At 32.6% G+C, this 14011-nt stretch overlaps 2 protein-coding genes and 1 non-coding gene across 3 annotated transcripts; 2 read left to right on the forward strand and 1 right to left on the reverse strand.

The window, feature by feature from the left end:
• Window positions 1-642: 642 nt before the first annotated feature.
• On the forward strand, window positions 643-2107 carry LOC125582302. The gene is made up of 2 exons (XM_048748923.1): window positions 643-1456; window positions 1569-2107. Exons 1-2 carry the CDS (start codon window positions 643-645, stop codon window positions 2105-2107), a joined length of 1353 nt encoding a protein of 450 aa, XP_048604880.1.
• A 7306-nt stretch (window positions 2108-9413) lies between these two features.
• On the forward strand, window positions 9414-11164 carry LOC106384547 (indole glucosinolate O-methyltransferase 4-like). The gene is made up of 4 exons (XM_048746867.1): window positions 9414-10034; window positions 10136-10446; window positions 10557-10621; window positions 10713-11164. Exons 1-4 carry the CDS (start codon window positions 9583-9585, stop codon window positions 11010-11012), a joined length of 1128 nt encoding a protein of 375 aa, XP_048602824.1. The 5' UTR covers window positions 9414-9582; the 3' UTR covers window positions 11013-11164.
• A 2774-nt stretch (window positions 11165-13938) lies between these two features.
• Window positions 13939-14010, reverse strand: TRNAQ-UUG. The gene has a single exon. It is a non-coding gene; the product is annotated as a tRNA-Gln (tRNA).
• Window position 14011: the final 1 nt, after the last annotated feature.

Raw genomic sequence — 14011 nt, forward strand, 5'->3', positions numbered from 1 at the left:
TCAGTCTTGATTTTGATGTTGCCCAAAACTATCCCCGATCTTGGACGAAGTGGCTTTGGCGTTCTAGAACGACCAAAGTATGATCATAGCAAAACTAGTAAGCTTTCTGTTTCTTTCTTGTTGTCCATGTAAAATCCACTTTGATAATGATGTGTCTTAACGACAAATGTAGGTGGTGTTGAAAAATAAACTTGATTTGGATTAAACATTATTGGGTTAATCATGTGTTGATTCAAAACTTAGCCCAAATTCTAGAAATATCATCCACCTCCTTAAAATAAAAATCTAGATATTCTTATAGAATTATCTAGATAATTAAGATAAAAGTAATCTAGATAATTAAGATAAAATAATCTAGATTTTTAAGTAGAATTTTCTAGATTTAAGATTAAAATATGTAAGATATTTTGTACTTTGGAGGCTATAAATACCTTCACTCTCTTCTCATTTTGTAATTTGTATTATCAAGAAATAATCCAAGTTTGTAAGAAACTTTCAAGTAATAAGAGTCCTCTTCTAAGTTATAAAATCTTTCTTCTTCACAAAGCTTCTTTCTCTTCAAACACTTAAACAATTTCTCCATCTTTATAAAGTTTTTCATTCCAACAAATTGGTATCAGAGCTATAAGTTCCTTTTTGAAGATGGCAAACAATGGTGTTCCCTTCCAAGTTCCATTGCTCACTAAGAGCAACTATGACAATTGGAGTCTTAGGATAATGGCTATCTTAGGAGCACATGATGTGTGGGAGATAGTCGAGAAAGGCTTCAATGAACCGGAGAATGATGGTGGTCTATCTCAAACACAAAAGGATGGTTTGAGAGATTCAAGGAAGAGAGACAAGAAGGCTCTCTGTCTAATCTATCAAGGATTAGATGAAGATACATTTGAGAAGGTTGCTGGTGCAAGGACGTTCAAAGAAGCATGGGAGAAGCTTCAGACATCTTACAAGGGAGCGGAACAAGTTAAGAAGGTACGTCTTCAAACTCTAAGAGGAGAATTTGAAGCGTTACAAATGAAGGAAGGAGAACTCATCTCAGATTACTTCTCAAGAGTCTTGACGGTTACTAATAACCTAAAAAGAAATGGTGAGAAGTTAGATGGGGTGAGAATCATGGAGAAAGTTCTTAGATCATTGGATTCAAAATTCGAGCATATCGTCACCGTGATTGAAGAGACAAAAGACTTGGAGACTATGACAATGGAGAAACTTCTTGGATCACTACAAGCTTATGAAGAAAAGAAGAAGAAGAAAGAAGATATTGTGGAGCAAGTTCTCAAGATGAGAATTGATCAAAAGGAAGAAAGTGACCGAAATCATCTGAGACGTGGTGGTGGCAATTTCCAAGGACGAGGTCGTGGTGTAAATGGACGAGGTTGGAGACCATATGAAGACAACTTCAACCAAAGAGGAGAGAATTCATCAAGAGGTCTGGAAGAGGAAACCCAAAATCAAGGTACGATAAATCAAGCATCAAATGCTATAGTTGCGGAAGTTTGGACATTATGCTTCTGAATGCAAAACTCCAAACAAAAATAGAGTTGAAAAGAAGTCCAACTATGTTGAAGAAAGGAGTAAAGGAGAAGATATGCTATTGATGGCTTACAAGAAGGATGAACCAAATGAGGTTCACAAGTGGTACCTTGATAGTGGTGAAAGCAACCACATGTGTGGGAATAGAAGCATGTTTGTGGAGCTCGATGAATCGGTGAAAACTGATGTGGCTTTAGGAGATGAATCAAAAATGGAAGTGAAAGGTAAAGGAAATATTCTCATCCGCTTGAAGAATGGAGATCATCAATTCATTTCCAACGTTTACTACATTCCAAGCATGAAGACCAACATCTTGAGCCTAGGACAACTCTTAGAGAAAGGTTATGACATTCGACTAAAAGATAATAGCCTTTCTTTAAGAGATAATGCAAATAATCTCATCACAAAGGTGCTGATATCAAGTAATAGAATGTTTGTCCTAAACATTCAACATGACATCGCAAGGTGTCTCAAGATGTGCTACAAGGAAGAGTCTTGGATTTGGCATCTTCGATTTGGGCATCTCAACTTTGGAGGCTTAGAGCTACTTTCCAAGAAAGAAATGGTGAAATGATTACCTTGCATCAATCATCCAAATCAAGTGTGTGAAGGTTGCTTACTTGGAAAGCAATTCAAGAAGAGTTTTCCAAAGGAGTCGGAGACAAGAGCAAGAAAGCCACTAGAACTCATACATACAGATGTATGTGGCCCAATTAAACCAAGTTCACTTGGTAAGAGTAACTATTTCCTTCTCTTTATTGATGACTTTTCAAGAAAAACATGGGTTTACGTTTTGAAACAAAAATCAGAAGTGTTTAAAAATTTCAAAAAGTTCAAAGCCCATGTTGAGAAGGAAAGTGGTCTTAAGATCAAGTCCATGAGATCGGATCGAGGAGGAGAATTCATGTCCAAGGAGTTTATGAAGTATTGTGAAGATAATGGTATTCGAAGACAGTTGGCGGTGCCAAGAGCCCCTCAACAAAATGGAGTAGCAGAAAGAAAGAATAGGACAATACTTGAGATGGCAAGAAGCATGCTCAAGAGTAAGAAGCTACCAAAGGAGTTGTGGGCAGAAGCAGTCGCTTGTGCGGTTTATATATCAAACCGTTCTCCAACAAAGAGTGTTTTAGAAAAGACACCACAAGAAGCTTGGAGCGGAAGGAAGTCTGGAGTCTCACACCTAAGAGTCTTTGGAAGCATTGCTCACGCTCATGTTCCAGACGCGAAGCAAACTAGATGATAAAACTGAGAAGTACATCTTCATTGGGTATGACGCTAACTCCAAAGGCTACAAACTCTACAATCCTGAAACAAAGAACACAATCATTAGTAGGAGTGTCATCTTTGATGAAGAAGGAGAATGGGATTGGAGATCAAATAATGAAAACTACAACTTCTTTCCATCCTTTGAAGAAGAGAATGTGGAGCAACCGAGAGAAGAGCCATCTACACCACCAACTTCACCAACTACAAGTTCTCAAGGAGATGAAAGTTCAAGTGAAAGGACTCCACGCTTTAGAAGTTTACAAGATATCTACGAGGTAACTGAAAATCAAGACAATCTTACTCTATTTTGTCTATTTGCGGATTGCGAGCCTATGAACTTTGAAGAAGCTAAAGAAAAGAAGTCATGGAAAAGTGCAATGGATGAAGAAATCAAGTTGATTCAAAAGAATGACACATGGGAGTTAGCTTCACTTCCAAATGGACACAAGGCAATTGATGTGAAGTGGGTGTACAAGGCAAAGAAGAACTCTAAAGGAGAAGTTGAAAGGTACAAGGCAAAATTGGTGGCAAAAGGCTATAGTCAAAGAGCCGGGATCGACTATGATGAGGTATTTGCTCCAGTTGCTCGCTTAGAAACGGTTAGACTAATCATTTCATTGGCAGCCCAAAAGAGTTGGAGGATACATCAAATGGATGTAAAATCAGCCTTTTTAAATGGAGAACTTGAGGAAGAAGTCTACATTGAGCAACCACAAGGCTACATAGTCAAAGGAGAAGAAGACAAAGTCTTAAGGCTGAAGAAGGCACTTTATGGATTAAAGCAAGCACCAAGAGCATGGAACACTCGGATTGATAAGTGCTTCAAGGAGAAAGGCTTCATCAAGTGTCCATATGAGCATGCACTTTATATCAAAACTCAAAACAATGATCTATTGATTGCATGCTTATATGTTGATGACTTGATATTCACTGGCAACAATCCGATTATGTTTGAAGATTTCAAGATGGAGATGACAAAAGAGTTCGAGATGACCGACATTGGATTGATGTCATACTACCTTGGCATTGAAGTAAAGCAAGAAGAAAATGGAATCTTCATTACTCAAGAAGGCTATGCTAAAGAGGTGCTTAAGAAGTTCAAGATGGATGACTCAAATCCAGTTTGCACGCCAATGCAATGTGGAGTCAAGTTATCAAAGGAAGAAGAAGGAGAGAGTGTGGATCCAACACTCTTTAAGAGTCTAGTTGGAAGCTTACGCTATCTAACGTGCACAAGGCCCGACATTCTACATGCAGTTGGAGTTGTGAGTCGATACATGGAGCATCCAACAACCACTCATTTCAAGGTAGCTAAGAGGATCCTATGCTATATCAAAGGTACTATCAACTTTGGTTTGTACTACTCTATCTCTGAAGATTACAGGCTTGTTTGATATAGCGATAGCGATTGGGGTGGAGATGTAGATGACCGGAAAAGCACAAGTGGCTTCGTGTTTTTCATTGGAGAAACCTCTTTCACATGGATATCAAAGAAGCAACCGATTGTCACCCTTTCTACTTGTGAAGCGGAGTATGTGGCAGCTACTTCATGTGTTTGCCATGCTATTTGGTTACGAAACTTTCTAAAGGAGTTGAACTTACCATAAGAGGAGCCAACGAAAGATCTTTGTGGATAATAAGTCGGCAATAGCATTGGCAAAGAATCCAGTCTTCCACGATCGGAGTAAGCACATCGATACTCGTTATCACTACATAAGAGAATGTGTTACCAAGATGGATGTGCAATTGGAGTATGTGAAGACAAATGATCAAGTAGCTGATATCTTCACTAAACCACTCATGCGAGAAGACTTCATCAAGATGAGGAGCTTACTCGGAGTAACCAAATCAAGTTTAAGAGGGGGTGTTGAAAAATAAACTTGATTTGGATCAAACATTATTGGGTTAATCATGTGTTGATCCAAAACTTAGCCCAAATTCTAGAAATATCATCCACCTCCTTAAAATAAAAATATAGATATTCTTATAGAATTATCTAGATAATTAAGATAAAATAATCTAGATTTTTAAGTAGAATTCTCTAGATTTAAGATTAAAATATGTAAGATATTTTGTACTTTGGAGGCTATAAATACCTGCACTCTCTTCTCATTTTGTATCATCAAGAAATAATTCAAGTTTGTAAGAAATTTTCAAGTAATAAGAGTCATTTTCTAAGTTATAAAATCTTTCTTCTTCACAAAGCTTCTTTCTTTTCAAACACTTAAACAATTTCTCCATATTTATAAAGTTTTTCATTCCAACATGTGGTTGGCACAGGACGCTACTTCAAATGATATCCCAAGTGAAACCTTTGATGCAAAAGGCATCCGGACCATTTACTTCAGATCAGTGAGTGGAAACGTTCTAGCGTATGATTGTATGAAGGAGACAGGACAAAGGAAGACTTAATAAGCTTCATTGAGAAGAACAAGCCAACAACTTCTCATGTTGAAGAGACTACTACTAGTGCTAAGATTGAGGAACCTAAGAAAACTGATGAACCTAAAAAAAACTGATGCACCGCAAAGGATGAGCTGTAACAGTCTTTTTTTTTGGAATTTGAGAAAAAGTTTTATTTAATAAAATAAAGATTATACTTTCTCCGTTTCAAAATGTATGATATTTTAGATATATGTACAATTATTAAAAAAATATTATTTTTGTCTACAAATATCATTAAAATATCAATTAAAATACGTTCAACAAATTACAAAATAAAGAATAAAATATTATTAGATACATTTAATAAAATAAAATAATTACCTAGAAAAATAAAAACATCTAACGTAATGAAATATCAAACTCTCTAAAACATAACAGAGGGAGTAGTTATTTATGCTTTGTCTTTTTCTGAGTGTCATTGGAACTAACCAGTAACAAAAGTTTGATTTATAAAGCCTATCAATCATTTAGAGGCAAAAGTTTCGCCGATAGGGGTAAAGTAAGTCTATGAGAGATGGAATTTATCAGTTTACTATTAGCAAAAAAATGATAGTACAAGAGGTGTAAGATATCAAACAAAGTTTCACATTGGAAGTTAGATGAATGAATGTCTAATATATAAAAAGATGTCCAATTCTAATTAGTACAAGACATTTTGGAAAGGAAACCAAAAGTAAATTCATGCGGGTCTGCCTAAGATCCAAAGTGGATAATATCTAACTAATCAAACAATATAAAGTTGGACATAGATTTAATAAATCTCAACATTGGTATCAGAACTAGGTTGACGAAGATCTGCAAGTAGACAAAAATATCTTTCCAGTAGGAAATGGACCCTTCAAGCCAGAAGAGGAGGTCTGTTGCAGAAACATGTCCGAATTATGGAACCTGTGAAGTTGTGGGGAATAAACATTCTCAAAGGAACGATATGTTGTGGAGACGCATTCTCAGATGAAAAAAAAAACATACGAGATTAGTGGGTTCTTAGTTTGAAGGGGAGAATGTGAGATATCAAACAAAGTCCCACAATAGAAGTTAGACGAAGTAATGTCTAATATATAAAGAGATGCCTAACTCTAATTAGTACGACGTCTTTTAAAAATGAAACTAAAAGTAAATCTATACGGACTTATCTAAGAATCAAAGTGGACAATATCATACGAATCAAACAATATAGAATTGAACATGAAATTAATATATCCAACGTGATGGAGTAGTCGGCACAATGAATAGTAATGATAATAATTGTAATACAGTATTATCCAAAGCTTTCACTATATACAAGACCACTGACCACGAGAACGATATCATATTTGGCATTATCACAGATTTAAAATAAAAAATAGTGGAAGACAAGTAAACATATGGAAAACGTTTTATAAACGAGAATTCGGCCAAAAAAAATCTGGGCTGACAAAAAAAACACCAAATTTTCATTGACTTTAGAATTAATTAACAATGTTTTCGCTGACTTGCCAATTTAGTCCGCCGTCAACAAATTTAACAGAAATATTTGACGTCTTTTATTGTTGGCGTTAAGTGAAACGACGTCGTTTTCAAATGATTTGAAATTAAAAATATGTAGACCCCTGGATTCGAACCCAGGTTGGTTGGTCAAATGGCAAGGTATTTTACCACTGAACTACTGGCACTTTCAATGTACTTATTAACATGTTTACTTTTATTTGGTACATATTAAATATAAAAAAATTCTCTAAAAACTTAATAAGATTTTTAAAATTCCAAAAAAATTAAAAAAATAAAGAAGATTTTTATAAAATTAATTTAGAAATTAAAATTTAAAATAAAATTTTATTTTTCTTTTTAAAAAATAAAAACTCTTCCAAAATTTTCTAAAAACTTAAAAAGATCTTTAAAATTCTAAAAATTTGAAAAAATAAAGAAATTTTTTATAAAATTATATTTGGCATTATCACAGATTTAAAATAAAAAATAGTGGAAGACAAGTAAACATATGGAAAACGTTTTATAAACTATTTCTTTTACTTTTTTTTCATCTCAGTTGCAACTTTAAACCCACATCACATAATTAAAGATTGAAGTCAACAGGCAGGACGGACAATATCCAGATCCGAAAAATCGAACCTAATCCGATTCCAAAGCGTCCGGATCCGAAGAGCCAAATTCTCTCTCTCTCTCTCTCTCTCTCTCTCTCTCTCTCTCCCTCCCTCTCCCTCCCCTTCCGTTCGGATTTACGATGTCTACTGACCTTCTTTTGTCAATATGTGACGTTCACAGAATTTATGTAAAAATGATAAAATATGACATTTCACTCTTAATTATTGATATCCGGTGATAATAATAGGAAGTCAGTTTAACAGTACCTTCTTTAATTTGTGTGCACGGTTGTAAAACGACAAATAAATTCGAATGGAGGGAGTATGTTTAAATTTTTAATTCAAAATGATTTAGAATTAGAATTTAACTTTGTGTAAAACTAAAGCTATATGATAGTTTCGAGGGATAAATATGTCGTCACCCTGTTAACACTAAATAAAGTTTACACCAATTCTTCGTAAACTCAGGTAAGTATGTGATTTAATCATTCTAGTTCCTTTATAGCTTAAAGTGGTCGCGTGATTCACATGTTTATAGCTTAATGAGAATTTCTCTTTTGATGGCTAAACCTTCATGTTTTTTATGAGATTGGTTGTTTGTTGAAAAGTTGTAATATTTATTTATTGTTAACCTTTCAATCATTTATGATATTTGGTCTTTTTTTTTAAACGTTAGTTTTAAAATATATTCAATTTTGAGATTTTTATTTCCTCTTCTTAAATAAATTTGAGGTATAAAAAAGTTATGGAACTACCTAGTATTCCCTCCTCCTCTTGGTGATCAGGGCCGGCTTAATGGGCAAGATAAACAGTGCACCCGCCCAGACCCACCAGCAATTTTAATATATTTGTTAACATAAAGGCCCAATTTTTTTTTCTTTTAAAACAAGATGTTTCAAAACTTTTTGTTGTATTTATTATGTTGAATTTAGACAAATATTCAAAAATGTGGCTATCTAAGTTTTTAAATTTTAAAAACACTAAAAAAACTTATAACTTTAATTAATTTGTTTTAAAATTATATATTATTTTAATAATAACTTAACAATATTATTAAAATTAATTAATAGGGTCAAAAAAATTTTGCCCAAGGCCCGCTCATCTTGTTGAGCCGGCCCTGTTGGTGATGGTCCACACTCCACTCCATGGTTCCTACTTCCTACCATTGCATTAAATCTTTGTTTCTGTGAAACTTTTTAACATCAAATCTTGACGTTATTTTTTTAGGGCATCTCCAACTCTATTCTATTTTCTACTCCAAACATCATTTTAGAGTAAAATATGCTTCAACCCCACTATATTTTCAACTCCTAAATGGAGTAATGGATATGATATTACTCCATTTTGGAGTTGAACTTTTTTTATTTATAGAATAGTCCTTTAAATTTTGAGTTTTTATTTCGTACTTAGAAAATATTTAAAAATAATACAAAATAATTATAATATTTCATAAGAGATTATTTAATAATTTAATATAAAAGTTGCATAAACTAATAAAAATACCAAAATAAACATAAAAATAGAAAATAAATATAACATAAAATAAGTGATTTAATAATCCGGTAAAACATTTATGGAATTGCAATGATCGGTGAAGTATTGCCCAAACGATGAAAATGTTCGATTTTAAAATTTTCTTTTCCAATTTAAGAAAATCAGGAATAAAGAAACTCATTATTCATTCGGAGATGCATTAGTTGAACATTTGTGAGAAAAAATATTCTAAAAATCATTATTGAATCAAAATATTTTATCTTATATATATTTTATGATTTGTTGTATTTTTAATAAGAATTTTTTAATTTAAATAAATTATATTTTATGAATTTTTTATAAACAAAAGATATTTGGGGTTAATTGGTAAGTATTTGTAAGTAGAAGGTGTAGTAACAATCTAATAAATTATATTTTATGAATTTTTTATAGAGTTACACAATATATAATACTAAAATGGAAATTATATATTTTAATAAATTGTAATGATATCAAATACATTTATAAAATGAAAAAATATATGTACAAACATGCGGGTTAAAATCTAGTTGTTCTTAAAATAAGCATTTGCGTATAATATAAAGTACTTTCTTTACTAAGTTCTTCAATTTTGACGAAAATATGCATAATCTTGGGTAATTAGTCACCAAATCAAATGTCAGTACACTTACTTGAGGTTTCTCCCTATAAAATGGCACCAACTGTCAGTGTTGAAACCACACTTCTCCAACCAACGCTACCTTTGTAATCTATCTTTCAGCAAATAATGTCAAACCATCTTCAAGTGCCCTGCCCTAAACCGGTTTCAACCAAAGAAGACCAGGAAGTCGACGAGAAAATGATTAGCTTGCATGCTGAGAGCATCCTGAACACTATAGCTTTCCCCATGGTCCTCAAAGCTGCCTTGGAGCTTGGCGTCATCGACACCCTCGCTGCTGCAGGCAACGGTACATGGAAATCACCGTCTGAGATAACGGCTAATCTCCCAATCAAACCCAAGAACCCGGAGGCGCCTAATTTGCTAGACCGGATGCTGCGATTACTCGTAAGCCACTCGATCTTGAAATGCCGTGTCATTGAAACCGGTGGAACCAGAAACACAGAGAGGGTATATGCAGCCGAACCGGTTTGCAAATTTTTCTTGAAAGATAGTGATGGTTCTGGTTCTCTTGCGTCTCTGTTCTCGTTGTGCCATACCCAAGTCCATTTCAATACTTGGTACGTACTATAAATAAGTCATATCCATTAGTTGACTGTTAGTTACGTACAAAAAAGTATACTACATAAAGATAAATGATTGAAGTTTTTCTATGTCATAGGGACAATCTTAAAGATGTAATACTAGATGGAAAAGATGCATTCATCTCAGCACAAGGCATGCCACTTTTTGAATACATTAGTTCGGACCAACAATTCTCTGAGGTGTTTCACCGGGCCATGTCAGAATCTGCCACAATGGTGATGAAGAAGGTTCTAGAGGTTTACAGAGGATTTGAAGATGTTCACACTTTGGTTGATGTAGGAGGAGCAACTGGCACCATATTAGGTTTAATCACTTCCAAGCATCCTCATATCAAGGGTATTAATTTTGACATAGCCCAGGTTTTAACCAATGCTCCATCTTATCCAGGTACAAAAAACTACTTAGTAAATTTGATTATAAGTTTTATATTGAAGTGTTAATTTTAGTAACTACCTATTATAACTTATATTTTAATTGATTTTTCTAATTGTACGTAGGAGTGGAGCATGTCTCCGGAGACATGTTTGTAGAGGTTCCAAAGGGAGATGCCGTCTTTATGAAAGTAACTTTATTATATATATATATATAAATTTATTTATTTTGTGGGTAATTAAGACCATATTTTTCAAATAAAATGATTTAATTATTGGCAGTGGATATTACATGATTGGACGGACGAACATTGTATAAAGCTTCTGAAAAATTGTTGGAAGAGTCTTCCAGAAAAAGGAAAAGTGATCCTTGTAGAGATGATTACACCAGTAGAACCAAAGCTTGACGACTTTTTCTCAAACATCGTGTTTGCCATGGACTTGTTGATGTTAACACAATGCTCAAATGGTAAAGAAAGATCTCTTTCTCAGTTTCAGAATTTAGCATTTGCTTCAGGGTTTCTACGATGTGAAGTTATTTGTCATTCCTATTCCTATTCTGTAATTGAATTCCATAAGTAGATTTGGAATTTAGGAAAATAAAAAGCATATGGAGCTTTTCAGTTCTTGATGGTTTTCTATTGCATGTAATATAGTTTCATGGTATTGGCTGCTTGTATTTTTCCTTTCAACATTGTGTGGTGTGTAATATTAACGAATTGTGATTGTGATAAGTGTTAAAGCGTGTTGTGCTTATGCTAAAACTATTTTTAACCTAAATCATGATGGCAAACCATCTACATGAACCCTTTAGCCGCTTCCCGTAAACCTAAACCATGATGTCAATGGCGCGAGATCGCGAGACGATGATATGATCTACGTACTTAACTTCTACAAAAATATAAACAACGATCAATCACTAGTTGGTGGTTCCTTAAAGCTTAAAATCCCAGTGTATTAAAAAAAACGATATCCTGATTCACGTGGTTTATGGATTCGACGGTTCTTGTTAATACACCTAATAAGAGTTCTTTAATTACAATGATCGTCTTAGTTTACAAAAAAAAAAAAAAATTACAATGATCGTCTAAAATCTAAAAAAGGAAATAACGCATTTCATGGGGTCAGGGTTTCGTTATCATTTAGTGGGCCCTAGTGTGTATTGATTATGTTTGTGTGTTGTAAATTGTAATAAAATAAGAGAGGATGACTAATCATTCGGTTCCATTCTGTTATGAACCTTCTGGCCTTCTGGTTGGGAATCGACTTTGGATGAATTATATAATGTTACATCTACGTAGTGAACAAAAAAAAAGTAACATTAACGTATAGCATTGAGTTGTTAACTATATTTAACGTTTTCATTTAATATTACAAGTTTTATTTTAACACCATATAAAATTATCATATTATATGTACTTATGCAGATAAAAAAAATATAAAAACAGAAAAAATATATACAAAGAAAAACGGGAAAACACATTTTAAACACTTAGAGTGACAGTTTCTAGCTCTTTAAACACTGAAGTTTTTTTGCTAGCACTTAAACATTTAAATTGACATTTTTATCGTAACAAACCTCATACAATGTCTTCCTATTCATAGGCGGCCGGTACTATTCATTTTACAGGTTAAAATGACGAGGTGTCGGTTTTTATTTTAATAATTAATAAAAAATAATAAAAATACATAAAAATTCAAATAAATTTTTAAAAAAAAAAATTGTGAAAAATTGTAAACAAAACTAAAACAAAATTCAAAAAAATATAAAATTTCAAAAATATAAAAAAATAAAATTTCAAACTTAAAAATAAAATAAAATATTAAAAAATCTAAAAATTCAAAAATAAGATCTAAAATTTAAATGTAAAACTTAAAATATAAGTATTAAATTTAAAAATTCTAAAAATTCAAAAATAAGTTCAAAAATATTTTTTTAAATATTTTATTTATTTGTATTTATATATCTAGGGTATAAGAGTCTTTTGCATCATTAAAGAAATATTTTGGTCATTTTCCTTTTTAGATTTTTTTTTGGGACAAAAACTCAAAATGATCCAATTGAGAGAATTATTAGCCCCGCGTGTGGCCACCATCAATTAACATGGGATGAAATCAGTGGCCTCCCGGGATGCTCTCTGTGAAGGTGTACTTAGGTGCTATATCCGAGTTATAAAAAAACGTTTTTGATGGTAGCAAGTTTGAATTTTTTGTTTAAATATTTACAATTTTTTTAAGTTTGATTTTTTAATTTTATATCTTATTTTTCAATTTTATAATTTTTAAAAAATTTTATTTTAGTTTTTAATTTTGACATTTTAATTTTAGATCTTATTTTTCAATTTTTATAATTTTAAAAATTTTATTTTAGTTTTTAAATTTGAAATTTTAATTTTAGATCTTATTTTCAATTTTTATAATTTTTAATATTTTATTTCATTTTTAAGTTTGAAATTTTAATTTTTATATTTTTGAAATTTAGATTTTTTGAATTTTTTTTTAAATTTTTTAAAAATTTTTTACAATTTTTTCTAATTTTATTCGAATTTTTATGTATTTTTTATTAATTATTTAAAAAAAAAATGACACGTCATCATTTTAACCCATAAAATGAACTGTACCGACCGCCTATGAACAGGAAAACGTTGTACGAGGCTTGTTATGATAAAAATATAATTTTGAAGATTTAAATTACTAACCAAAAAACTTTAATGTTTAAACTTTAAAGCGTTAGAAAGTGCCGGCGATTTTCCCAAAGAAAAACTATGAAAATCAGAGACAACGACAACACAAATTAGCGTAAGCATACATATATACGATCATCATGCTTAAAGTAAATATAAACACTTATCTTTCATGATCAGTTCTTCAATCCAGATCATTTTCCTTAACAATAAATAAGGCTTTGTACGTACCAAGACTATTAAACTTTTTTTAATCTTTAGAAAAAAGTTTAACTTGACACATATCATAGGTTCTTAAGAGTATCGTAAGAGTTTTTCTGAGAAATTTTTGTTGTCTCCTTCCTAATTTCTATAATTCTTTTTCTTAATTGCTTAGTTATCCACTAAGTATTTTCTGATGGAGGTGCTTTTAAGTCGAAACCAGTCAATCGTATGTCAAATCAATTTACATATTAATCCAAATGACAGGTAACATTGGACTCACTGTGGACATGTTCATTTCATCTTATCAAAATGTTCGTGGTGGAGAAAGGACACTCTTTCCCAATTTTGAGGCTTTAGCTTCGTGATCCTCCCTCTCACCGCCGTTTTCCCCTCGTTCCACACTATCTACGGTGGCTCAGTCACCGTCATCGTCGCCTGATCCTTTTATGACGGTGACTGAGCCACGAAGGCATCAAATCATGGAATGTTTCTTTTATGATCCTTTCTTCCGTAGATCACTAGTAGTCATCAATCAGTTCTCCAACGTTTGCTTTTCATTCATGTTATCCGTTGATTACAAAGTTGGATGAAATATACAAACAAACTAAAAATGGTGAAAAAGGTCCTACCGGTAGTCGAACCCAGGTCGCTGGATTCAAAGTCCAGAGTGCTAACCACTACACCATAGAACCT

The sequence above is a fragment of the Brassica napus genome, chromosome C2 (genome assembly GCF_020379485.1).
Source record: "Brassica napus cultivar Da-Ae chromosome C2, Da-Ae, whole genome shotgun sequence".
NCBI classification, from domain to species: Eukaryota; Viridiplantae; Streptophyta; class Magnoliopsida; order Brassicales; family Brassicaceae; genus Brassica; species Brassica napus.

What these genes read in the sequence shown, in the direction of transcription:
- LOC125582302 (XM_048748923.1), top strand. Translation starts at nt 643, where the DNA reads ATGGCAAACAATGGTGTTCCCTTCCAAGTTCCATTGCTCACTAAGAGC. An exon ending in AGAGGAAACCCAAAATCAAG is followed by an intron (nt 1,457 to 1,568) that starts GTACGATAAATC and finishes ACTATGTTGAAG; the next exon opens with AAAGGAGTAAAGGAGAAGAT.
- LOC106384547 (XM_048746867.1), top strand. Translation starts at nt 9,583, where the DNA reads ATGTCAAACCATCTTCAAGTGCCCTGCCCTAAACCGGTTTCAACCAAA. An exon ending in CAATGCTCCATCTTATCCAG is followed by an intron (nt 10,447 to 10,556) that starts GTACAAAAAACT and finishes AATTGTACGTAG; the next exon opens with GAGTGGAGCATGTCTCCGGA. An exon ending in GAGATGCCGTCTTTATGAAA is followed by an intron (nt 10,622 to 10,712) that starts GTAACTTTATTA and finishes AATTATTGGCAG; the next exon opens with TGGATATTACATGATTGGAC.